This window comes from Capricornis sumatraensis, chromosome 5, assembly GCF_032405125.1.
Source record: "Capricornis sumatraensis isolate serow.1 chromosome 5, serow.2, whole genome shotgun sequence".
Lineage (NCBI taxonomy): Eukaryota > Metazoa > Chordata > Mammalia > Artiodactyla > Bovidae > Capricornis > Capricornis sumatraensis.
The window spans coordinates 116,547,277-116,573,865 of NC_091073.1; the positions used below are offsets into that span (position 1 = coordinate 116,547,277).

The following is a 26,589-nucleotide window of genomic DNA, read 5'->3' on the forward strand; positions in this document are numbered from 1 at the left end:
TCCCCTCCACACTACCTAAACCCTTTCCTCCCAAGCCGTCTGTTTGGAGACTGAACCCAAGCCAGAACGTAGGAGTCGTCCATTCGTGAGCCATGGGGTTGTAGCATAACAGGCACGCAGCATGTAGGTTGGGGGATATGAGGACACTGTGAAGATGGGTGAGGGCGTGGTGGTGGAAGAGAGGCACCTCGAGCTGGGCAGACACCAGAAGTGTCCCGGTTGACTTCCAAGCACTTGAGACATGGCCAGCGGGGGCCAGGGTGGGCCAGAAGCACAGGAGACAGGTCAGAGCTGCTAAGGAGGAAAGAGACGCCATGGCCTGTTCCCACCATCTCACCACGGGTCTAGATGACTTCCACTCCCCTTCCTTCTCTGCCTCCCATACCCTTGGTGACAAACAGGGGGATTTTTTTTATCTTTTCGTTTCCTTAAAAAAAAAAGAGAGAGTGTAACCAAAACATGAGATAGGATTGCTAACAACTGTCAACTCTGGTTGGTGGGAATATGGGTGTCAGCCAGCCTGGCTCAAGTCCATCAGTTAGACTTCACTCCAAGATCAGGGTTACGGCCACTACAGGCACCCAGGATCCTTTCCTCGCCTCTGCCCAGCCAAGAAAAGATGCAAAGAGAAAACATCCAGCTTGGTTTCTTTTTTTTTTTTTGATATCCTGCAATTTTTTTTTCTTCATATCTTCATGTACATGGTACCATATTATATTAGACTCAATGACAAAAACCATGACTATATCCTGAAGCAAACGGACTGGATGTGGCTTTATTTTCTCTCGGATGTCAGTTTTATCACCATAAAGTCAAACTTCTCTGGATTCTCCCATCCCAGCTCTCAGAAACAGTCGCCTCCCTGGGCCCAGCGACCCTGAGCAGAAGGAGGGTACAGAAGTTGACCGTGGGTGATGCGTGCAGAGGCACCAGCGCCAAAGACCAGGTTTAAGAATGGAACCCACCAAACCACCTCGGTGCTGGTTAGGTTTTATTTTTAACAGGATGTCTCCTCTTCATTTGTTTTTTTCAAAATATCAGTTATATCAATATTAGAAGTGTAAACAGGTACAAAATATACAGTACATAGAAACAATTTTCTTAACTAGTCTATTGCCTAATAAAAGTACACACAAGGGAGCTGAATGAACAGGAGCCGTGGTCTCCCCGTCCTCAGGGAAAGGAGATCCCGGTGGGGTCAAAGAACCAGCATCTGCCTCAACAAAACAGGAATGGATACTTGTGTGGCAGGGACAGCGTTCGGGTGGGATCAAGAAACCTGAGCTCATTTCTGATTCCACCTTCTTTTAAGATGCCAGCCAGGGGGCGAGCAAGCCCTGCCCTGGCCCCTGGGGTGGGAGGGAAAGAAAGCGCAACCACCCGTCACAGAGGCCGCAGCTCTCAGCTGAAGTGTGAGGAGGCCTGACCACTTCTGGCTTGGGCAGTTAGGGGTCAAATCTTTTAAGAGGGCAGCGTGAAAAGCTGTCCACCCCAGACTGCTGGCCCAGGAGGATGAGCCGTGCGCCGACCCATCTGACCCCAGGCTCTTGCCAGCTGTCTGCACTCACTGTGCACACGGAGAGGGGGGTGCGCGAGGTTGAGCTGAGTCCCTCCTCAGAGTTAACTTTCTGCCTCTTCTCTTACGGGAAAGGATGCTCCTCCGGGTGCTTCACTAGGTCACAGGAACAATCAAATGAGATTTGGAGCAGAAGCATTTGGACAGGGAGAAGACACCACACGAAAAAAGGAAGCGGGCCTCGGGCTGGAGCAGAGGGCAGCATTCCCCGTGGCGGGGTGGTGGGCAGCCCTGGCTCTGTGGCCGGCTCTGCTCCCGCCGCCCCCTACCCCGCGCCTCACCTCTGCAGCCCTACTAGTGTCTTCAGACAGCCCTCTATCACGAGGCCCGGAGTCACGTGCGTCCCAGGGCCTTGGAGTGGCAGGTGCCCACCACAGGGCTGGCACTTGTGCAGGGGGCCTTTACAGGTGCTGGGAGACGCAGGGCGCTCCGGCTCAGTCCTCCTCGCGCCCGAGCTGCGGCTGGACGTCCACGGCGCCCTGCTAGCCCCGGGCAGAGCCGGACCTCCACTCCCCTGGGGCTGTGTGCGCGCTGAAACCGGCCCGTCCCCCGGGGGTCACTGGGGCCAGGAAGGTCCGAGTGCCTCCTCGCCTGCATCCCCGGCCAGCCAACCTCCCGGCGGCTCTGTCAAGATTCCGTAAGGACACAGCCCACAACACACACGCAATCCAGAAACCAAAGGTACACTGTTAAAGTTTAAACTGGTGCTACTACTATTTTCCAGCTTTGTCTTTCAAGAATTAAAAAAAAGTTTCGTAATTAAATTACTTAAGATTCTATGCTGCTCAGTTTCACAATCAGAGAATTCTACTTTGTTTAGAGGTGGAAGCTGGGCCGTCTGGGAGTTTCTCCTGCTCCGGTGAGCATTTCGGCAAATGGGAATCTGGTCTCCCCTCCAGGCTCCATCCGTCTGGCTTCGAGGCTTTGCGCACGCCGCCCAGCCGTCTGGAGAGGCGACTCTTTACACCGGGGCCTGCGGGGGCCTGAGGGCTGGGCGGCCGCGCAGGGCTCAGAGGTCCCCACCATCGGTGGGTCCCAGGACACTCAGGCCACAAGTCCAGTCAGTCACGAGGTCCGTGGGGGCCAAGGGTCCTTTGGCGGCGGGGCTCTTGAAGGGGTCGGGGGGCGCGGCGGGCAGCGGCGGCAGGGGCTGTCCCCGGGCCGGCTTGGCGCCCGCCGCATGGTTGCGCTGGTGCTTGCGGAGGTGGTCCTTGCGGATGAAGCTCTTGCCGCACACTGTGCAGGTGAAGGGCCGCACGCCCGTGTGCGTGCGGTAGTGGTCGATGAGCTTGGAGCGCTCGGTAAAGCGCTTCTCGCACTCGGTGCAGGGGAAGGGCCGCTCGCCTGTGTGCAGCATGCGGTGCCGGATGAGGTGCGCTGGCCGCGTGAAGCAGCGGCCGCACTCGCCACACCGCAGGCCGCTGCCGTCCCGCGCGCTGCCCGCGGCCCCGGGCACCCCATCGGGTTGGCCCCCGCAGCTGCGCTGGTGCGCGCTCAGGCTGACCTGCAGCTGGAAGCTCTTCCCGCACGTGGCGCACGTGAATGGCCGCCCCCCTGGGGGGGCTGCCGGGTGCTTCTTCAGACCCGGCTTGTGGCCGAAGCCTTTGGTCCGGCCGGGGTATTTACAGGGGTCATTGAAGGGTCTCGGGGCCTGGCTGGGGTCCAGCACGGCCTCTCCATTGTCGGAGGAGGAGAAGGGCAGCCCCTCGGGCCCGGTCCTTGGGTTGAGGCCTGCAGGAGGCTTACACCTGAAATTCCAGCCCCACCGGACCCCCCCGAAGAGCCAGTCCCCTGGAGGGGTCTCATCCTGGGTCACTGCGGGGGTGGGATCCCCTAGGTCACGCTCTGGCCGGGCGGGCTCTCTCAGCCCCAGCACGGGGTCCTGGCTGGGGAATGAGCTGCCCTGGCTCTCCCAGGCTCCTTCCTGGACAGGACTAGGGAAGAACCTCGTGGCCTGGGCTGGTCCAAACAGTGTCCCATGGGCTTCTAGGTCAGTAGGGTGCACTGGTGTGGCCACCACCTCTTCTTCTTGGACTTCTGTTTTTATCACAATTTTTACATCTGCTGAGAAAGAGAGAAAGAACAGGTATCATTTTGTTCCCCTTCCTGCTTAGAAAGGGAAGATCTGATACTTTCATCTGGATATTCAGCCCACCAAGGCCACTCTGAGCCCTAGTATCCAAGCCTCAGGATCCAGTTGAGCAGAGGTGCCCAAGGTGGTCAGGCAACTGCCTCAAACTGTGGGTGAGGACATCATGTTTCAGAACTTTCTCTACAGGTAAACCAACCATCATATCTGCTCACCTTGTTCTAGAGCCTTCACCACAGGTAAGGAACCATTGTATCTCCCCATCACTTCCCATTTTCAGTTTGGCTGGTAAGGCTAATCATGAAGCTATTCCAAGGAAGGAACTCAGACCACTGGTGGCAATCCACAGAGCTGGGCTCAGGCACATCTGAGACTGGACCCTGGCTCCCCACAGAGCAGCTGCAACTTCAGGCAAGTTCCTCTGTGAATACCCTTTTCCACAGGGTTACATGAAGACTAAACCAGGCAGCACACGTGAAAGCACTGAGCATGCTGTTTTTGCATGCAGCAAGCATTCAGTAAATGCAGCCAGCTAGCTAATGATAAAAATATTCATGAAATAGTAATGTTTGATTTTACTTAAATGTACTTGAATTTCACACTTTCAAGTTTTATATCAGAGATCTAGGCTTTTAGCACAATTTGGGGGTGTTAAAATATGACAGAAATTATTGAAGTAACAGCTAACTGGTTTTCAAAACAGAACAGAAAACTAATACATAAATATGGCAGTTCTTTTGAAAAGACTCATTTGAAAAGACCCTGATGCTGGATAAGATTGAAGGCAGGAGGAGAAGGGTAGACAGAGGATGAGAAGGTTGGATGACATCACCGACTGGATGGATATGAGTTTGAGTAAGCTCCGGGAGTTGGTGAGGGACAGGGAAGCCTAGTGTGCTGCAGTCCATGGGGTTGCAAAGAGTCGGACACGACTGAGTGACTGAACTGAACTGATGGCAGTTCTTTCCAATTTGAGCTGGTGGACCTCTGTCTTTGGTAGTGCTAATACCTAAGAATTGGTTCCGGTTGGGTTTGGCTTTTCCAGGCCAGAGAGGGGCCAGGATTGCTGAGTCTGGGCAAGAGGTATATATTCTCTCAAGGGATCATCAGCTTGTCAGGACTGACTGGTTAATAATACAAGAAAGGAACTGTGGGAAACATGGACATTCTCAAGAAAGGCTGTTCAAGTCTAAGAATTTGGAAGGAGAGAAAGGCCAGACTGCACAGAGTTCTCGCATCACTGGCCCCTAAACGCCTCCTGGCTGGCGGGTCGGGCGCCTCAGAGGCAGACATGAGCACTTCCGGTCCCCACGAGCACTTCCGTTCCTCCCGCCTTCAGTCCTCCCGCCATGCCCCGTACCTTCTGTGGAGGCGGCCGTGCTGAGTTTCAGCGTCCCGTCTGAGCAGGCGGAGGAGGGGTGGTGGGGAGGGAGGTCGGCCTGCCAGGAGGTGGGCGGGATAGTGGTTGAGAAGTTGGCGTGGACGCCTGCAGGGAAGAGAGAGCGGGGGTGGGGGGGGGGGCGGGTCAGGGAAAGAACGGGGAGGCAGGCGCCCGGGGTCCCCACCAGCGGCAGCTTTCCCGCCCGAGCATCATGGCCCCACCTCTCCTGAACCAGTTTTTGCCCCCTTCTCTGAGGCACCAGGAAACGCAGATGTCGCTGACTCTAGTCATACAGCCCCCTCCCCCACTTTTTTCTTTTTTTTGAAGTACAGTTACTTTACCATGTTGTGTTAGTTTCTGCTGTTAGCAGTGAGTCAGTTATACCTGTACACATATTCTGTCTTTTTCGGATTTCCTTCCCATTTAGGTCACCACAGATCACTGAGTAGAGTTCCCTGTGCTGCACAGTACGCTCTCATTAGCTGTCTATTATACATAGTGTATACATGTCATTCCCGATCTCCCCGTTCAGCCCATCTCCCCGTCCCTACCCCCTTGGAAACCCTAAGTTTGTTCTCTACCTCCATATAGCCCCTCTTAGGAGGCAGCTGGTGATTGAAATGCTCAGTGCTTGGGCAAGAAGAACAGGGGTATGGCTGGTGAGAGTGAAGCAGAGAAATACCAGGACGAGAGCATCTCGGAGCCAAGAGGGACTCGCAAGATGTCATCCGGAGCAACCCCTGCCACGAGGTGGGAAACCTAAACTAGCCAGGCAAGATGTTCCAGAGCCTGCAGCCCCACCACGATGCTTCCAGGAACTCCTCCTCCCAGGCCTTGCCCTCAGTCTCTACATCTGGTTCCTGCTGTCTGCTCGCAGCCTTGGCCACTCACCAGAGGCAGCATCGGTAGAGACGTCTCCTGCTCCAGAGTCAAGCTGGCTGAGGCCCCACGGCTCCTCCCCGATATCTGGCTGTCCGGCTGCCCATGCCTCCACACCCAGAGCCTGCTGCTCCTGGAGCTGGAGCTCACCTTCTTGCTTGATCTGCATTAAGAGGTCAGGGGCAGGAACTGGGGCCCCCGAGCCTGAGAAAATAGAGAATGCGTGAGTGACAGCATCAGCGGCCCTGGGGTGGACACACTTCCAGCCAAGGAAAGGCACACAGGGCCTTGCAAAGGTGAAAGAGCTTGGTGGGAAGGGAAGGCAAGAGCTCAAAGAGGAACTGAGGGGCCTTCCAGGCAGAGCATGAGGTCACATGGTATGGAGTACAGGGGTCAGGCAGGAAGACAGAACACACGCTCAGGGCTGGATCTCTGGTCCATGAGCAAGGCTGAACTGCCCTAGGGAGGTCCTGTTCTCATTTTAAACCCACATAAAATCTACCCCCTGTCCCCACAACCTTACCCATACACATGTACTTACGCGAGCACAAGAGAAACAGTCCAGATATATAAGAGTCAAAGGAAGAACACAAAGTCAAACAAAGAGTTTGAGTGAGAAGCCAACTAGAGCTGCTGAAACAGGATGCAGGCCTTAGGGGCTGGGCTTTGATGTCCAAGTGAGGAGGCAGCAGGGCTGAGCTGCCTGCATCATCCAGCAGCCATGAGGCTCTATCCCATCGGGGAGATGGGGACTAAGACCATCTGTGAGGAAAGGCAAGGTATGAGGAAGCTGTCTCTTGTCCAGGGCCATGGGTAGGAAAGCCATCCAGTAAGAAATTAAAAGAAATTAGAAAGTAACTTCATACTACCCATATGGTGCAGAAGCCCTAAGCTGAGAAATTCACAGAAAAGTTGACTGAAAACCATGGCAACCCAAGAGACACCCAAACCAACGCAAATGCAAACCTGCCCATTAGGGCATCCCCGCAAGACAGGCCTTACGGGACAGGCTAAACCCACAAATCAGAAGTGGAGCCAACTGGCATGAGAGCCACAGCAGAACTCACTCCCACAAACTACAGGAAAAAAAGAATAGCTAGAAAGATATAATAGCATATGTATGTTTAAAACAGTCAAAGAAATGAAGGAAGACTCTCTAAGGCAAGGACAGGAAATTATTTTTAAAAAGGCATATTTGAAAGAGAACCATACAGACATTCTAGAAATGACAGAAGCGGTCATGGGTATGAAAAAGTCAATGGCTGGCTTAACAACAGAATGAACACAGCTGCAGAGAAACTTAGTGACTCAGAAGATGGAACTGGGGAAACAGTCCAGAGCACAACACTGAGACATAAAGAAATGGAAATATAAAAGAGAAGCTGAGACACAAAGGATTCAACGAGAAGTTCCAACATAAGCTGGTAGAAATCTCAGGAGGGAATGAGAAATGGATACATGGCAACAGGTAGAAAGAAATAATGGCTGATAATTTTCTAAAACTGAAGGTATGGTGAGCCCATGGTTTGAAGGAACACACCAATTCCTAAGTAGGGAGTAAGAAAGAATACAAACCTAGACAGTACTCATGTGAAATGGAATAAGAGCAAAGTCAAAGAGAAAATCTTAAAGGACACCAAAGATAAAAGAATGACATTCAGATTGAAAGCAGATTTCTATCAGCAAGATAATATCTTCTGGAAGAAGATAATATCTTCAAAATGCTAAGGGAAAATCGCTTTCAACTCATTTTATGAGGCTGATATAATTTTCATTGCACAAACTAGAGAAACAATTCATAAAACGATCATTTATGAACAGATACACAAAGATCCTAAATGAAAGAATTACAAATCAAGTCCAGTGATATGTTTTCAAAAAAGTAAAAGAGACAATACATTAAGAACAAACCGGATTTATCCTGAGAACTCAAGGAGAAGCTACTCCTGGAAAATGCAGTAACACCACTCACAAACAGATTAATGGAGAAAACCATACAGTCATTTCAACGGACACAGAGGCAACACTCGCTTCTAATGTTTCTGTCTGACTGGTTAGCTGTGCAGAGAAACTCTTCTCAGTATGGAATATCCAAAATGATGGGTAAAGTGTAAAACCCCCGAAGTTTTTAACCATGGATGACCTCTAAGAAAGCCTAGGTCAACCATGGTAAATTGCCAGGCGTTTTCCGCTCTACTGCTGGGCTGTGATGGACTGGGCCCACCTGTGAGAAGCCTGGGGCTCAAGCAGGGTGGGAGGTTGGGCTGGAGACCCCTCATCACCACCACACACATAAACCTGGGCCCAAAGGCAACATTCCCAGTGCACTAAACTTAAGGTGAAAACCTGCCCCGTGGAAGGAGACTGCCCAATCTAGCCTTTGGTCTTGGCTGAATGGGAAGAAGAGCCTCCCTGGGAGTTGACACAGCCCAGATGGGTGCTCAAGGGTTTCTGGTGCTGGGCCTCACACAACAGCATGGCCCCAAAACCTCGAGGCCAACACTGTAGTGACCTGATGACAAGCTAAGGCAGACAGAGATTCTCAGGACAGCATTTTAAATAGCTCTCAGGCATTAAAGAACTCCCAAATATAAACCACCACCTCAACAGGAAAACCAGTTACCTCAGTCCATCAGAAATCATCAGCTGCAGAATACGAACCACAAAAACTGGATATGGAAAACCTCATACACAGAATCTGAAGTTTAATACACTCACAGAAATAGAGGGAGTGAGAGCATAATGAATAAGAGATGGACGAAACAGTTGTAACATAAAATAATTGACATTTAGAAACACAACCTGGAGGTTAAACAACAGAACGGAAATGACTGGATAGAGCGAGGTGAACCAACTAGAAGAAAAGATCAGAAGAGATGTTTCAGAGCTCAGTGAAGGGACGGAGAGGAAGATGTGAAGAGAAGGTCGAAGTTATGAACTGATGTGAACCGTTCCAGAATAGGAGGACAGAGGAAATGGGGCCAGGCAGTATTCACAAAGACAGTGCTGCAAAACTTCCCAGCTTGTTGAAAAATATCAGTGATTGGAGCAGGATAAAGAAAGAGAAATCCACACCTTGATACACTGTAGTGAAACTGCAGATCACCAAGACCGATATCTAAAAGGCAGGGGAAAAAGATTACCCACAAGAATATTGGCTAGCAAATTATCTTCAAAGGGCTAAAAGAAGCGAACAATCAAACTAGAATTACGTCCTTCAAATGTAGAAATGGAGGAAGGACATTTTCAGGCACATATAAACACATATACAAACCCACACAACTGAGAGTTTTTATCATCACCAGATCCACACACACACACAAATAACAAGTGTGTATTTTAGAAGATAAACATCTCCAGATTACTTCTAAAAGAATAGAAACAATACATAACTTCCAAACTAATTAAAAATAACAGAAGGTCCTATAATTATTAAATAACTTAAATCAGTAGATAAAAATCTCCCCTAGAAAGAAAAACATTCAAAGAATAGATAATTCCAATACTACACAAAGTCTATGAGCAAATTAAAAAAAGAGGGAATGCATCATAACTTTGATCTTTAATATCAAAATCACACAAAGCCAGTCTAAGAAAGGAAAAGTATAGGCCAGGCTCACTCATGAAGAAAGATTCCAAAATTCTAAACAAAATACTTAGCATATTAAGTCTAGCACTGTTTATAGAGGATCATGGGTAACTTAGACTTTTCCCCAAGGTTGCAAGCTTGGTTCAACATTAGAAAAATAGCATAATTTACCATTCTAGGAGGTTAAAGAAGAAGAATCATATAATTGTCTCTCTGTGCGACCCCATGGATTGTAGCCTGTCAGGCTCTTCTGTCCATTGAGTTCTCCAGGCAAGAGTACTGGAGTGGGTATTTCCCTTCTCCAAGGGATCTTTCCAACCCAGGGATCAAACCCAGGTCTCCCGCATTGCAGACAGATTCTTTACCATCTGAGCCACTAGGGAAGACTATAATCATCTCAACAGATACCAAAACAGCATTCCATAAAAATTCATAGCTATTCTTGTTAGAAATACCTAGTCAACCAGAAATAGGGAAAACTCTTTTAGCCTGATAAATGACACTGATCAACAAAACCTTTAACAAATATTAGACTCAGTGTGAAAAGTTAAAAAGCATCTTCTTTAACATCATGAACCAATTGAACACCTGTTGTCATCACTTCTGTATAAGAATTTTCTGGGAGTTCTCAGCTAGCACACAAGAGAAAACTAAAAGATTTGAAAACAAACAAAACATTCGTATTACTCATAGGGGATATGATGATCTTTTTAGAAAACCTGAGAATCATCAGACAATTATTATAAAAGTTATTAGGACTAATGAGAATTTTAGCAAAGTTCTTAGAAATATCAATAAAGACAGACAACTGCATTTTCCTTTACTCCTAGGGTTTTAAGGGAGCACAGCAATCACCATTTTTCTTCCCTGTCACAAATCTTACAATCAGAGAACTAAAACCCAGGAGGAAGGCTGGTGAGGATAAACTCTTCTTATAACTGATAAACAGGGATGCAGCTTTTATCTGTGGCAATAGGGGTCCTCAGTACTGACCCTGGATCAGGAAGTCACCCACTGGACCATGGTGAAGGAGGCTTTCCCCAGTACAGAAGCACGTCCCTGGGGGCAGCCAGCTGCCCAAGGGGAGAAGGGTGGGCAGGGACTGTGCATGTCCAAGCCTTGCTCCCAAACTCCCCGACAAGGTGTGTCCCTGGTGGGATGCCTAACTGTGTGGGAGACAGTGGGATGTTACATAACCGAGCCCTGTCACAGGAGAAAAAGCACTGGGAAAGGGTGCTCCCTGTCCCCATGACCCCAGCACACACCAGCAACAAACAGAAAATGCACCTTAAAAAAGGCACCACTGACAACAGCGACTCAAAACATGCAAAGAATGGAGGAATAAAAGATATAACGAGAAAATGTTATAAAACTTCACTGAGATGTTACAGATGATTTTCACAAATAAAACCCTTAATATAGTAAAAAGGTCAGTTCTCTCCAAAACGATTAACAGAATGTGTGCAGTTCCAACCACAATCCCAACTGGATTTTTTATGGAATTTGGTAAGGCAATTAGGACGTTTACCTGAAAGGACAAAGGAAAGGAAGCCCAGAGTGCCAGTGAAAAAGTACCAGCGTTCCAACCTCCTGTGGCCATAAAAGTTTGTTCTGGATGGATTAAGAACTTGACCATGAAAGGCAACATTTTAGAAGAAAAATAAGATGGTGTATCATGACCATGAGGTAGGGGAAAATTTCTTAATTAAGATTTAAAAAGGACAAACCGTAAAGGTAAAAAATTAGAAAGTCCAGGTATGTTAAAATAAAAAGCATCTGTTCTTTAAAATCTACCGGAAATGGAGAAGATATATATGTGTGTATATATGTGTGTGTGTGTGTATAAGGAAATATATATATATATATGGAAATATATATGTATATACGTGTATATATATATATATGGAAAGAATTAATATTCAGAACAGTAAAGAACTCTTACAAGTCAATACAGAAGGGGAAAGAAAAGTATACAGAAGGCATAAGCAGACATTTTACAGAAGAGGAAAGATAAGTGGCCCATAAATAGAGGATATAATGTTCAATCTCATTAATTAGGAAAATACACATTTGAAACTATAAATTTTAAAACATTTCACTGCTACCAGATGGGCAGAAATAAAAATAGACGGCATTTCTAGGGCTGAGGACGGGCGCGCTACTGCTGGAGAGCTCACTGGGATGCTACCAGGAGGAGCCGCGTGTGCACTTTCCTATGACCCAGCAGCTCTGCTGCCCGGCGTCTACCTTGAGAAACTCTTACACGCGTGTAAGACTTTCCAGCACAGCATTGTTCCTAAAGCAAAACAGTTAGAAACAGCACAAACACCCATCAACAGTGGAAGGGAAAACGCATCGTGCGTTATATTCAAAAATACAAACTTTAGGGGTGGAAATCATGAAAGGGAATGAACTACAGCTATACTACATCAACGTGGGTGACTCTCAAAAATGTAAAGTCAAACGAAAAAAGCAAGTTGAAGAATGTATATATTATGATCTCATTCATAGAAAGTTCAAAAAGTGGTTAAACAGTGTTACTTAGGAATATATACACAGGTAATAAAAAGGTAAAGAAAAGAAGGGACTGATCTCAGAGGTCTGCATTTCTGTTTATCTGTGAAGAGTAAGGGAGGGTGTGGGGTCTGGAAGGGACACTGGGTTCTGGAAGGTTGGAAGGTTCTGGTTATGATCTTTTTCTTATGCTAGAGGTTGGGAATATGGGGGATGCTGACTAACTATTCTCTCAACTTTATGTATTTTGTTAATGTTATGTATATTTATTCTGTATGTATTTTTTATGTTATATAAAACATAGTAACAATGTATGAAAGAAATAAAACAATATTTTAAAAAGAAGCATTTGGTATAATATGACAAATCTGTTCAGGATTAAAAACTGTAGCCAGAAGTGGAAGGAAACATCTTTAAACTAACAGTTATCTTCAAAAGTCTACAGCAGATTTTTTAATGATGGCCATTCTGACCCATGCAAGGTGAAACCTCATTGTAGTTTTGATTTGCATTTCTCTAGTAATGAACCATGTTGAGTCAGTCCTAATGAGGTGGATGAACCTAGAGCCTATTATACAGAGTGAGTCAGAAAGAGAAAGACAAATACTGTATATTAACACATACATATGGAATCCAGAAAGATGGTGCTGATGAACCTATCTGCAGGGCAGCGATGGAGACACAGACGCAGAGAACAGACATGTGGTCACAGTGCGGGAAGGAGAGGGCGGGGCAAACAGAGAGGAGCATGGAGACAGATCCAGGACCGTATGTAACATAGGCAGCACGTGGGGATTTGCTGAGTGACACAGGGAGCGCACCCAGTGCTCTGTGCCAACCTCGAGGGGTGGGGTGGGGTGGGAGGTGGGAGCAGGGTTCAGGAGGGAGGGGACATATATATGCTTGTGGCTGATTCATGTTGATGTATGGCAGAAACCAATACAATATGGTAAAGCAATTATCCCCCAATTAAAAAACAAAAAGTCTATGGCAAAAAAATCACCCTAAATGCTGAAACTCCACAGACAGGGATGCCAGCTATCGTGGCTGCTATTAATATTTAACCACGTCCTATACCCACTGCGAAACCAGAAAAATAAAGTTAAGAAAATTTCAAAAGAAGAGGTAACTTTTGTGCTATCCATGGACGGCACAACTGTCTATGTAAAAAAAAAAAACCTGGGAATCTAAATTGTCAAGTCATTAGACATAATGAGAGGTTGAGAAAATGTTTTCTTTCACTAAACAGTCAGCGGCATAACTGCACACCTGCAACAACTATTTAAAACATGTAATTAATTTAAAAATCTCATCCACAATAGAAACAATGATCAGGAGAAAAGTGTTAAAGCCTTATTCAGGCACACACAGAAGGCGACAATAAACAAGTCTTCCTGTGGATAAGGAGGCTCCATATTGCAATGACAGGAGTTCTCCAGAAGTGAAATTATAAAGGAAATGCAATTCCAGTCAAAATTCCAAGAGGATTTCTGAGAACCTGACATAAAGATTCTGAAATCCATATAGAAGAACAAAGGTCCAGGAAGAGCCAAGAAAAGTTTAGAAGAACAAGTAGGGAACGTGTAGTCTACCAGATTTCAAGGCTTATTATGAAACTAACAACGGTGAGAATTGGTACAGAGATAGAGACAGAAGAAATGGGAGAAGACAGAGAAACGGCGCATGCGTGTATGGAAGTCTGGTTCATGATGGGACAGACATTACAAACAGAGAAAAGGAAGAATATCCAGTGAACTCTGCTGGAAAGTCAGATGTCTTGTGGGGAAACTTTGAAAGAATTCTCCCTCGCAATCTACACAAATATTAACTCTAGTTGGATTAAAGACTTTAATGTGAAAAGCAAAACTAGAGGGAGGCAGGAAAGGATATTTTAAGGCAGAAAAAGCACAGATCGTAAAGGCAAAGACTGGTGTTAACGACTTTGCCAAAAATTAAAACTTCTACCCAAGGACTACAAAGTTAAAAGACCTGCCACAGCCTGGGAGAAGATAATCTGTAATGCAAACAACAGATAAAGGGTTCATATCCCAAACTACATAGAGGTCCTGAATCAGTAAGATAATGAAAACAGCAGAAAAACAGAAAAAGATAATTCACTGGAGAAGAAACCAAAGAACAATCTGAAGAAGGTGCTCAGCTCCACTTGTAACTGGGGAAATGCAAATTAAAACAAGATACCATTTCACTTCCATCAGACTGGCAAACATCTAACTCTGAAAACTGGGCAAGGAAGTAAGAAGATAGGTACCACCCTTAAGGGCTGGGAAGCACAGATGCCCATGTGACCACAGGGCGGGTGATCTGTGGCTAAGGGCAAAGGCAGAGGTGCAGGCTGGCATGCCCTTCCTGGCCTGTTCCCTAGAGGAGCACCAGCACCTGGACACAGAGAGACGCCTCTGAATGTCCACTCGACTCCCACTTGTGACGGTGAGAAATTAGAAACCACTTATGCACAACTCAATGGAGGGATAGATAATAAATTGAGATATAGTTGCTTTTGGAATACTGAGCATCCATTTTAAATGAATGAACTTGATTTATATGCATCAATAGAGATAAGTATGAAATACAGAGTACTCATAGATATCATGACATTTATGTGATGTTTCCAAGACACACAAAACCATATTCTGTATTGTTTATGGCTACACATGTACATAATAGAAGTTTTAAAATGTGGATAGAGAGGACAGACATCGACTTTTGGACAACTGGTTACCCTGGGGAGGAATGAGATTGAGAGAGCTGAAAAGGAATTTAGATTATATCAGAAATATATATTTTCATACATACATACAAATGATGAAACACGGCACACGTTCAACAAATATTAAATTCCTATTCTGTGCTATATATATATACTCTGTGCAGTATTCTAGGAGGCCAGAATGATTATATGAACAAAATCAATAGAGGTTCTTATCCTCTTGAGATTTATATCCTAACGAAGGTGGGGGTGGTTACCAGACAAGCAAATCTATAAATATGAAACATATATCGTCTATAAATATGAAATATATTCTGTTTCTACATACATAATAATATCTTTGTCCACATAAAAAATCCGTGAATATAAAATAGTATCTGGAGAGCATGCCTGGCAGAAGGCAGGACCGGGTGCAAAGGCTCAGAGGCTGGCCCAGTGTGGAGCTCTGGGAGAACAGCAGAGAGGTTGGGTCAGGGAGTGGAGGGCCGGGGGGGACGAGCCCGATGGTGCGAGTTGGTGCAAAGCCAGCAGGGCTGTTTGCTGTAACGTGGGAGAGCAGACCCTGGAGGGTCAGGAGGTGCCTGCCATAGGCCACGCAGGAAACCAGGGACCTGAGAGTCTGCAGGCAGTGCTAGCAGGGTTTCGCTGACGGGGCGGACGGGTGTGGATGAGGGTCAGAGATGACACTGGGTTTGGGGCCGCAGCGGAGGATGGAGGCTGCCTACTGCCTGGGAAGAGTGGGTTCTGATGGCGGATGAGGAGCTTGGCGAGGCACGTGTTCCAAACAGGACATGCGTAACCTGTCCATGGGGACACGGACCCCACGGAGTTCAGGGGAGAGGTCCCAGTGATAGCACTCACTAGGATGACTGGGTGTGGGTGTGGGAGGGCACACGGAGGGCACTCCAACCACAAAAGGTCAAAAAAGGGGGGTGCCGGAAATAGCAAAGGACAGGCAGGAGGAGAAGCAGGAGAAGCACCCCTGGTGCCCAGTGGAGGGGGAGGGGAGGGGAGCAGGCAGGACTCTTGGGGCAGAGCCTGAGGATGTGGGGTGGGGGGTGGGGGGGTGGGATGCTGGGGACTGAGTTCCACAGAGCACTACTGTGGGAGCACTTCAGGGCTGCAGAGAAGTGGAGAGGAGGTCTGTCAAGGGGCTGCACCAAGCCCTGAGCCGGGGAGGGCGAGCCAGGGACCAGGCTGGGAGGGGACGGGAGGCCACCTGGCAGGAGTTCCCGCAGAGGAGCTCAAGGCCAAGAGAGGGGAACATGAGTGCCTGGAGGGGGCGCGGGGGAGGGTCTTGCCAGAAGCCACCGCATTTCCAGGCCCCTATTTCACTCTCTTAGCGTGCTGGAGAAGCCAGGGAGGCCTCCCCACGGATGTCGTCAGTGCAATAAAACAGACCTACAGGGAGCCTCCCACCCTGGTGAGCAGCTGGCTGCCCGTGTGTCCTAACTGTCTTTCCCATCCAGGTAGCACTCTGCTATTCGTCAAGGTCTCGCTTTTAGCACAGTCCCTGGCACCTGGGAGACTCTCAAAACATGTTTGCTGACCTAGACTGGTGAATGCTTTCTGGGCACAGCCTGCCCCTGGGAAAGAGCAAATCGAATTGTGGTGATAACGGCACACATGGAAGACACATTTCATAAATCACAAACACATAAGACTGTTTACTAAGACAGGTGTTCAGACAAGAAGGAATGCCCCAGGCAGGTGGTGCAGACAGACAAGAGGTCTTGGGAGGAGCCTGGCTTGAGGCTGCAGGGGCTGCCCCCTGCTTACAGACAGACTGTCGCAGACCCCCAGCCCAGCAAGGTCTTCCCGTCAGCTGTTTGGCTTTTCTCGTGTGTCCACCCGTCCTTCCCTTAACTTTCAAAGGTGCTGACTGGCCCAGGAAAACCTGAGACTGTGGTGTCGGGTATCCAGATTCACCTGAAATAAATCGGTGGCTCTGGCTGGACTGAAACGTGACTAACGGGTCAATGTTCTGTGACTGCTAATGGGTTTCAGTGAAATCTGGTTCTCGGGTGGAGGCAAGGCTGACTCTTTGAAAAGCTATGAATGAACTAAATCCTGTCTTCATGACCTTCTACCTTCCTGTCTGCGTCCTGCTCCCTCTTCCCCTAATTCTGAGCCATGGGCACCATCTCTTTCCTAAAAACTCGGTTTGCTGCCTGTTTCCATGCTGGGAAGCTGGACGTGCTAAAGGTCACAAGAAAACTCGGGTTTGAAGCATTGCTGCTTTTCCTCGGCTCTCCCTGGAAAGAAGGTCACGCCCGCCCTGGCCGTGTCCTCCCCTGGGTCCGTCTAACCCCCTGCTGTCTCCCCGGGCATCCCCACCCCTCACCTGGACTCGGGTCCACGGGAACATCTGGAACCTTGGGGCCAGCGCGACGCCAGCACGGCTCCTTCCCCTGTTCGGTCTGGGTGAGAACCTCGGGCTTGGAGATGGCGTAGTCTGAAGAAGGATGGAAGGGTTAGCTTTGGCCACGTTCCACTCAAGAGGTGGGGACAGGCAGCCCGGGAAACCAAGATGGCCTAGAAACCACACCTCTCGGTTGGTATAGGGCGGTGATACTCAAGCACAGGTGAGTCTGCCTCCCAGAGGCAAACTGGTCAGGGTCGGAGAGGTTTTGGTTGTCGAGACTGGGGACGGGGCAGAGGTGCCTCTGGCATCCGCTGGCAAGAGGCTGATGGCCGTACAAGGCCCAGGACGGTCCCCAAAACAAAGCCTCATCTGGCCCAAGATGCAGTGCTGAGCATAAGACACATTGATACAGGGTCTCCAGGTTAAGAAGCAGTTGTTGTTTAGTCGTTCAGCCATGTCTGACTCTTTGCGACCCTGTGGACTGTAGCCCTCCAGGCTCCTCCGTCCATCGGATTCTCCTGGCAAGAATACTGGAGTGGGTTACCATTTCTTTCTCTAGGGGATCTTCCCAACACATGGATCAAACCTGCATCTCCTACATTGGCAGGTGGGTTCTCTACCACGGAGCCTCCAGGGAAGCCCCTAAGAAGCAGTGCATTCCTGCAAACCGGAATATCACCTCACACCTGCTCCTGCTCCCGCCTCATAAGCACGCCTTGTTGCCTTCATACCTGCGGTCACACAGACACCACCCGAAGAGGTAGACAGGCCTTCTTGGGGGGTACTGCATGAGGGTAGAGGCGGCAGCCCCAGGGTCAGGGAAGCCTCCAGGTATGAAGGCAGCGCAGGCTGCGAGAAGCCTGGTCTGCCCATATTCTCCTCGGTCAAGGCCTCACATCTCAGTAAGAGAAGGCGAGAGCAAAAGCCCTCCTCAAACGTGGACTGATCGTACAGGATCTGAGAGTCAGAGGAGCCTCCTCCACTCCAGGACTCAGCAAGAGACAGAAACGGCTGTGCTCCGGGCCTGGTTAGGAGAGGGGTCGCTATGCCTCTCTGTTTGGCAGCCTGTGAACTTTACCAGGCAGAAGACGGCCTTTGACTCAGTCACCCCAGGCTCAACTTCAGTAAGAGGGAGATGACTGTCCATGGTTAAGGGTCCCAGTGATTTACGTGTCCTTGCGATAAAAAGCCACCAGCAGCAAGAAAGAGGCTGAGATCTCCCCGTCCTGTCTGTGCTTAGTCGCTCAGTCCTGTCCGACTCTTTGTGACCCCGTGGACTGCAGCCCGCCAGGCTCCTCTGCCCATGAGGAGTCTCTAGGCAAGAATCCTGGAGTGGGTGGCCATGCCCTCCTCCAGGGGATCTTCCTAAACCCAGGGATCAGGCCCAGGTGTCCCACATTGCAGGTGGATTCTTTACTGTCAAGGAAGTGCAGGGGTACTGGAGTGGGTAGCCAAGCCCTTCTCCAGGGCATCTTCCTGACCCACGAATCGAACTGCGCTCTCCTGCATTGCAGGCGGATTCTTTACCAGCTGAGCTACCAGGGAAGCCCTGAGACCTCCTTAAATCACATTAAACCGGGAAATGAACTGCATGCCTTACCCAGGGAGACCAGCGTCTCATAGTTGCCCCTCATCACGTGCTTGTACAGCTCCTTCTGCCACTCGTCCAGCTTGCCCCACTCCTGCTCAGAGAAATACACGGCCATGTCATCAAAGGGCACCTGGAACCACAGGATCACGCAGGCTCACCCGCACGCCGACGGGCAGGGGCCGCGGGCTGTCCCACTCCCGGTGCCCAGGCCTTACCTTGGGGGCCTCGCCCTTGCTGCCCGGGGGCAGCCGCAGGATCCAGAAGTTCCTGTTCCTCAGCAGGTTCTCCACGTTCTCCAGCCGCCTCTGCAGCAGCCCGTACTCCTGCAGGAGGGTCCCCAGTACGGCCCACTTGCCCTCCAGCTGGTTCCCGAACTCCACGGCCGTCTTCTCACAGTCGGCCAGCTTCTTCTCGGCCATGCCCGTTCGGCCTTCTAGGGAAAGCAAGCGGGCGGCCTGTGATTCGATCTTCCTCTCCATGGCCTGAATCGTGGCTGCCATTGTCCAGGGAGAAATCTTTCAGAAACAGAGAGCAGACCAGCATCAGTCATTCCACCTGCTGTGTTCCGTGAGCCCCCTCTCCCCGAGGCGTCAGGGAGCTATGCTGGGAGAGGGTAGTAGTGTGCATGGCGGGATGGGGTGGGGGGTGTTCAGGCCAGACTTCCGCCTGGGGGGTCAGCTCCTCTGGGTGGGTACCGTCCCTCCAGGCCTCTGCAGCCCACCTACAGAGACCCCAGTCACGGCTCTCAGCACCCTGTACAGTTACCTCCCCCTCTGTCTCTGAAGGTAGTGCTGTATCTGCTCACAGCACACAGGGGCCCATGGTAGGCGTTCGGTGCAATTGTCTTAGATAAATAGTGACTGCAAGCTGCTGGTATGTTTTAGTGGAGAAATAGTAAACTGCAGGTTTATTAGCGCCCAGCCAGCACCTCCCATCATAACCGCACAGGATCTGTCTACTGACAATGACCTAGCAAAAAAAAAAAAACAAAAACCAGCTGGTTCACTGAAACGACACAAACACGAGCATTGCTCAACTGCTCTTTCAAAGAAGCATCTCGTGTCTCTTTAAAAAACATGGAAATCCAGTGACCAATTCCTCTCCACCCTAGGACAATCTGATTTTGTCCCCTTCTCAATTACTACCCCCCTCAAAGTAAAAATCACCATGACTGCAAATCTCCTCCCTCCCGCTCTGCCCCCAGCCAAGAGTTAAGACTCCGATCCAACACAAGCGCCCTGCCCTGGTGAGACTGACTGTTTCCTCTCACTGTCCCCACCACTCACAAGGGGAGAATCAATTTCAGACATTTTTGGTGCTGCCCCAGGATCAGTAACGCACCTTACAGACAGGTGAGGAAGGTAAGACATTTGCCATCAGGTTAGACTTTATATGTGCTGCAACCATCATAAAGACATGGAGACTCCCCAGTGACCTGCCTGGCACAGTGACCTGCCTGACACATTTTGCTTTGGGTGGGCTGGACCACTAGACACCCCCTACACACACACACACACACACACACACACACACACACACAGTGACCTGCCTGACACATTTTGCTTTGGGTGGGCTGGACCACTAGACACCCCCTACACACACACACACACACACACACACACACACACACACACACACACACACACACACACACACACACACACACACACACACACACACACACACACACACACACACACACCTGAAGGTAGGACCCATGAGTCAGGGAAGAAGACCTGATATTTATACCTTCTGGCAGTGTCTGAGGGTCAATGGTACCTTACAACATTCTGAAAATCATTCCTAACCAAATGTCTGGTGACTATGTGCAAAGTTAAAATGGTGACTCATAGGAACCAGTGAGGATTCATTTAGAGAGTTGCTGAGAACCAGGACACGGGTGGACACCTCAGAAAACAGTGACAAGACAGTTTGAAAACAGGTTGGAAAAACTGTTGAGGATGGAGCATTTGGGATCCTGGGGTTGTCTGGAAGGCGGCTGGACCAACGACCTCTGACCTGAAGAAGGAAGAGGGATCTCAAAAGATGGGGAGGAGCTGGACTGGTAGAGAAACAACTGGATGTGGGTGGGTCTCTTGCTCAAGAGGTAGGTGGTTCTGCCCTGAGGCTGTGGGGACCGCACCAGCCTGGCACCTTGGGCTGGCTCAGCCCTGCCTCTGAGTGCGAGGCGCCCCTGGGCACGGGGCCACGTTTCTTCCCTTCCCCTCAGTCCTCCTCTGGTGACCAGTCCCTGACATAGGGCCCCAGATGCTAACAAGTGTCTTCACTTTATCGCCCAGCTCCATATCTCCTAAAATCCTACTTAACCTCCTCCAAGAGCATCTGACTGCCCTTATCATCTTTGTGTTGCAAGAAAAGGGCCTTTGCACAAACTCTGACCTTATAAACAAAGGCACCACCCAGTTTTCTGACATTTTAACGGGGGCCCAGGGAGCCTCCTAGAAGGCTTCCACACTATTTGGTGGGAGGAGGCCACTGCTCAAGGCCCTCTCCTCACTGAAGGGTGAGCGGATGACATGGGGCTGGCCGTAAGGCTCCTGCCAGGGAAGCGGAAACTCTCCGCCTGGGAGCCACCGATGGGAAGAGAACGGCCGAAGCCTTCAGTGGCTCCCCACCCGGGATGATGCAGTCCAGGCCCTCACACCCCTTCCAACTCTCCCGCGGCCTCTTCTCCCCCTGCCTTCCTACCTACACCACCTTTTCCAGGCAAACGGACTCCTCCTCGAACACGCCGGCCGGGGCCCGCCTCTCCGTGTCCAAGCCTCCTATCCTATCGGGAAAGCTCCACCGGGTCCGCGCACAGGCTGGTGAAACCCGAGCCTTCCCCTGCAAGCCCCACTCGCATCTCAGCAGCCCAGGCCCGGGCCCCTGCCTCTTTCGTGTCTTCCTTCGCCATCACCAAGTGTACCTGTCTGCTTGCCCCGAGGCGTCGAGTGTCCCAGCACACAGAGCGACCCTCTCTTCCCACACACTTGCCAGCTGTGCGATCCTGGGCAAGTTAACTTCTCTAGGCCTCGGGTTTTTCATGACAGTGAGGACCTACCCCCGCCTAGGTTTGCTGCGCGGACAAAATCACGCCTAACGGCTGGTGCGGCGCCTACCTCTACGAAACCGGGGGGGAGCAGCTGTCTCCCCGCCCCGAACCGCCCCCCCCACCCCACCCCAGGAGCTGGGCGCGCAGAGGGGGACTCGGTGCCTGCGGAGTCGCGGCCGCTCCGGACACCTCCCAGGTGCCACCAGGCCGCTGGGGGGAGCTGGGGGGTAGCGAGCGGTGGGCAGAGAAAGGAGACGCGGGGTGGTGGTGGGGGGGCGCGCGCGATTGGGGGGGCCAGCGGATGGGGCGGGGGCAGGAAGCCCCGGAGGGCAGCAGGAACTCGGCGAGGGGCGGCCCGCGGTGCGGGGACGACCGGTTCCGCCCGGCTCAGGCTCGGCCCAGAACGGGGAGGTGGGGGCGCCCAGCCGGCGGGCGGGCGCCGTAGGCCCCGGCGTACCCCGCGTCCCGCTCGCCCGGAGCCCCAGGCCCGGCGGCCCGGCCCGGCCCCCGGAGCTCCTCCCCAGGGCCTGCGGCGCCGTGTGCTGGGCCCCGGCCGCCCCGGGGGCCCCCGGGTCCGCGCGTCCGTGCGCGCGGGCCGCCCTTACCGGAGCCGCGGCCGCCTCGGCCATGGCCCTGCGCTGTCCGGCCCGGCCCGGAGGAAGTCGCCGCCGCCGCCGCCGCCGCCGCCGCCGCCGCCGCGCGGCCCCACGCAGGCCGGCCCCCGGCCTCTCCGCAGGCGGCGCCCGCTCGGCCCCGCCGTCCCCGCCCGCGACGCCGCGCTTCTCGCTGGCCGGCCCGCGCCGCTCCGCCCGCAGACGCGCCGCCGCCGTCAGCGCCCGGCCGGTCCACACTGCATCCTGGGAGCCGGCGCAGGCCCGTGAGGCTTCCTGGAGGCAGCGCGGCCGCACAGCCCCACCTGCAGCCCGGAGAGGCGAACGGCAGGCGCGGCGCCCGCCCCGCCCCGCCCCGCCCCACGGCCCGCCTGCCCGCCGAGCCCCCGGACGCTGCCCTGCCCGCCGGCCCAGCAAACCCCCGACTCCCCCAACCCCTGCCCAGCCGACTTGCCCACACTCCCCCTCACCCCAACTCCCGGCCCCCGCCAACTCACCGACTAACCGGCCGCCCGATCCACCGGCCCGCCGATTCTCCGGCTCCCTCGATCTACCGGCCAACTGGCCTGCCACCCCGCCGACACCCCGATCCCCAGGTTCCCCGACGCCCGGACCCACCGGCCGCGGCCGGGCGCGCGCGCAGACTCGCCGCTTGGACTCAGCGTCCGACCTGCCCGCGGGGCCGCGAGCGTCTCGGGCTTCGGTCCCCCTGCGCCCCGAGGGAATTTCCCCGCTGCAGGGACCAGCTGGACCGCCCCTCCCCATGCCAGCCCCCGGAGGCCCGCGCCGTCTCCCCAGGGGCCGCAGCCACGTCGCCTCTGCGGCTTTGGGTCCCGGCCCCCGCGCTTGGGGCTTCTGTGTGTTCACTTCCTTGGTCAGCCGTCCCTCCTGTTCACCTTCGAGTTGAAATGAAAAACGTCCTTCCAGCAATAAGAATATAGTTCACTATATCCCGGTAGGCAGCACTTGCAACTTTCTCTAACGTGCGGGTGATCTATAAAAATGTTTTTTAATGCAGTGGACAACGGAACACAACACCAATACCTGAAATTATTTCGCTCAAAAAGTTGGTAAGGGAAGATGTTCATGACACTTTAAGAGAAGTCTGTCAAGGATGGTTATATGATTTTATATATTATGTATATAATATATATTAGGTATATCATGATTACATAGATAATCATTGGAAGGTTTGGAAGCATATGGTCTAAGTAGTTCTCTAACAATCAGACCACAAGCCATTTTTATGCATTTTCTAACTTAGATGCTTTACGTTTTGTAGTAACGACAGTAATGTTTTAAAAATATTTTGTAATAGCAAGAGTAGTATTTTTTAAACGAGGAGAGAAAAATAAGTCGCAAAACTCCTCTAAAGGCGAACCGGAGCAGGCGGACAGAAAGCGACTTTGACTGACGCCCCCGTGTGGCAGTGCAGATGCATTGCCGCCCAGCATTTCTTCTAAACCGGACTCCGGGGCGGAGAGGGACCTGCGCACCACTTGCTCGGTACTCCGCAGGGCTGCGGCTCTGGCCGCCCCGGGCCTTAACGTGCCCTTTGTTTTCTCACCATCGCCTGGAGCTGAAAATGCCGCAAGGGGGTCATCCCGCATGCGTACTTTGTGTGTGAACGTGGAATCTCCCCAGGAGGAGAGGGGGTGGGGGAGGCGACACTTTACTCACAGTGTTGCCTTTGCGGGAGGTCTTTTCGGATGCCTGACTTTCTTTTTCTCACTGATGCTAGCTAGCCCAGCTGGTTTCTGATGTGTGCCCCACCCTCCGACCTTGCCTCTCAAATGTGGGAGTGTGATGGGGGATAGGGGATTCCTAATTGGAGCCCCTGCACCCTTTGGCCTTTTGGAGGAAATTCGTGAGCAGGAAAAGTCGACCCACTCACTGCAGGAGAATGTTCTGGAATCTGCCCCGGGCTCCTTTACCTTTTTTTTCTTTTCCTTTTAGCTTTTCTTCCATATCATCTTTCCTTCCCAAATAACCCATCCCCTGTACCAAGGGTGCATCCCAGAAGCTTGTATAACTGGGGAATACGAAAAAAAAAAATTTCACAAAATTCCAAGTTTTAAAAAGTCCATACACAGGTGACACAAGGGATGCTGTCTGAAGCTTCCTTAGCTTCACAGAAAAGTCCTTGATTTTAAAACAAAGGCCATCAGAACCTAGCCAAGTCTTGTCTAGGTTGGGCCTTGTGCAATGGGGTTACTGTGGGGAGAACTCAGGTTCTAGGACGTGAAAGTTCTATTATTTACTGGTTCTATTATTTACTTGGGCCCATCTGCCAGCCTCTCTGGGGCTCTCCTTGCTCACATGTAGACCCAGATTACATCAGGCTATTCTGCAAACCTTCCTGGGTCTGGCCTTTCTTTTGCACTCATCTGCTTTGACACTGGACCCAGCTGAACACTACTGGATCCGCTCCTCTCACTGTGGCCTGTCTGGTGGTGACTCATGTACTAGCTTGGGCTTCCAAGGTGGCATTATGGGTAAAGAACCGCCTACCAGTGCAGGAGACAAGAGACTCAGATTTGGTCCGTGGGTTGGGAAGATCCCCTGGAGGAGGCAGGGCAATCCACTCCAGTACTCCTGCCTGGAGAATCCCATGGATAGAGGAACCTGGCAGACTACAGTCCACAGAGTGCAAGAGCTGGACACGACTGAAGTGACTTAACACTTATGTTCTCATGACACCATGTGTCAATCAGCTCCCGGATTACCTTGGAGAAGGGGCTTCTTCATTCTCAAGGAAACAGAGGTGTTGCCTCCACGGTGATGGTGCTTCTATGATGGGACCCATCACCTGCCTCGTGGAGGAGGAGAACAGCACGGGGGCAGATGCAGCCTGGCCTTCAGTGACCATCTGTGTGAATTCTTCCCAGGAGAGAGGATCTGATCGGGTTGGTTCTTTCATCTAATAGGTGGTGCCCCAAGCCAAGGCCCTCAAAGCTGGTTGGAGGGCAGAAGAGCACTGCTAGGCTAACATTTTGTACTTGGCAAAATAGCCAGCATCTTTATGTAGAGAGATCTACCAGGGATTACCTTCCTCCAAAGAGAGTTGTGGGCATGAAAAGCCTATAGAGTTTGTGAGCCTCGTCCAGTGTCAGTCCTCGTCTCCTACTCTGGCCCTTTGCACTGGGTACATCTCTGGGCAAGGACAGTGACTTGCTCCTCTTTGTATTCCCGAAGACAGGTAGACAGCCTTGCACACAACTGGTAAGAAAGTGTATGTGTGTGCACATGCATGCATGCATGTGCACACACATATACTAAATATATAGATATATATTTTTTTCTTTTTTCTTCAGAGTCAACCTTGTAAAGTAGATAATGTTTGAACTGGATCTTGAAGGATGTTAATAATCAGAGAGCATCCCAGACCAGAGGATGGTAGCAGAGATGTGAGCTGGGGAAAAGCATAGAAAAAAGGGGGGCCAGAGGGTACAAAGCACATTTCAGAGAAGGAACGTGATCAGTTAAGACTTTGAGTCACAAAGGAAAATAGACTGAGTCGTATTATAACAAGCTTTACAGACTTTATTCTGGGGGTGGGGGGCGCTGGGTTAGATAACAAAGGTCAAGCAGGGAATAAGCCAGTCACGGTGCTGACACAGAGATGTCCCTGAAGGTGATAGGCAGGAGGGGTCGAGAGGGATGTAACATTGGTCAGGCGGCTGCTACTGCAAGAGTCCAAGTGTGAGGTGAGATGAGTTCTGACCAAACGAAGCAGGAGTGGGATCCAAGGGAATGAATAGACTGGAGACCTGCACTTCACAAATGTTTGACACCGTGGTGCTCAAGGCCAGACACAAGACTGTGTGTGTCCTATGGGTCTGAGCACTGCCTGAAAAGCCCTCAGCAAACCGGAAGTTGTATTGAGTGGCCACGCTTTAACGATCCAGCCTAGACAGCATGTTAAAAAGCAGAGACATTACTTTGCCAACAAAGGTTAAGGCTATGTTTTTTCCAGTAGTCATGTACAGATGTGAGAGTTGGACTATAAAGAAAGTCAAGTGCTCAAGAATTGATGCTCTTGAACTGTGGTGTTGGAGAAGACTCTTCAGAGCCCCTTGGACTGCGAGGAGATCCAACCAGTCCATCCTAAAGGAAATCAGTCCTGAATATTCATTGGAAGGACTGATGCTGAAGCGGAAGCTCTAATCGTTTGGCCACCTGATGTGAAGAACTGACTCACTGGAAAATAC

The 26,589-nt window shown here is 50.9% G+C and overlaps 1 protein-coding gene across 4 annotated transcripts; it reads right to left on the reverse strand.

Annotated features, from left to right (window-relative positions):
* Positions 1 to 1,079: 1,079 nt before the first annotated feature.
* On the reverse strand, positions 1,080 to 22,396 carry ZNF746 (zinc finger protein 746). 4 transcript variants are annotated; one of them, XM_068972805.1, is made up of 7 exons: positions 22,373 to 22,396; positions 18,928 to 19,227; positions 18,722 to 18,803; positions 17,101 to 17,211; positions 5,938 to 6,129; positions 5,026 to 5,151; positions 1,080 to 3,637 (listed from the first exon to the last, which is right to left on the reverse strand). In XM_068972805.1, the coding sequence occupies exons 1-7, from the start codon at positions 22,394 to 22,396 to the stop codon at positions 2,586 to 2,588; spliced, it is 1,887 nt and encodes a 628-aa protein (XP_068828906.1). In that variant the 3' UTR covers positions 1,080 to 2,585. The 4 variants fall into 4 exon arrangements, with proteins under 4 accessions (XP_068828906.1, XP_068828905.1, XP_068828904.1 ...); XM_068972804.1 differs by having other exon boundaries at positions 1,080 to 3,640; XM_068972803.1 differs by having other exon boundaries at positions 18,722 to 18,842.
* Between the last annotated feature and the right edge of the window lie 4,193 nt (positions 22,397 to 26,589).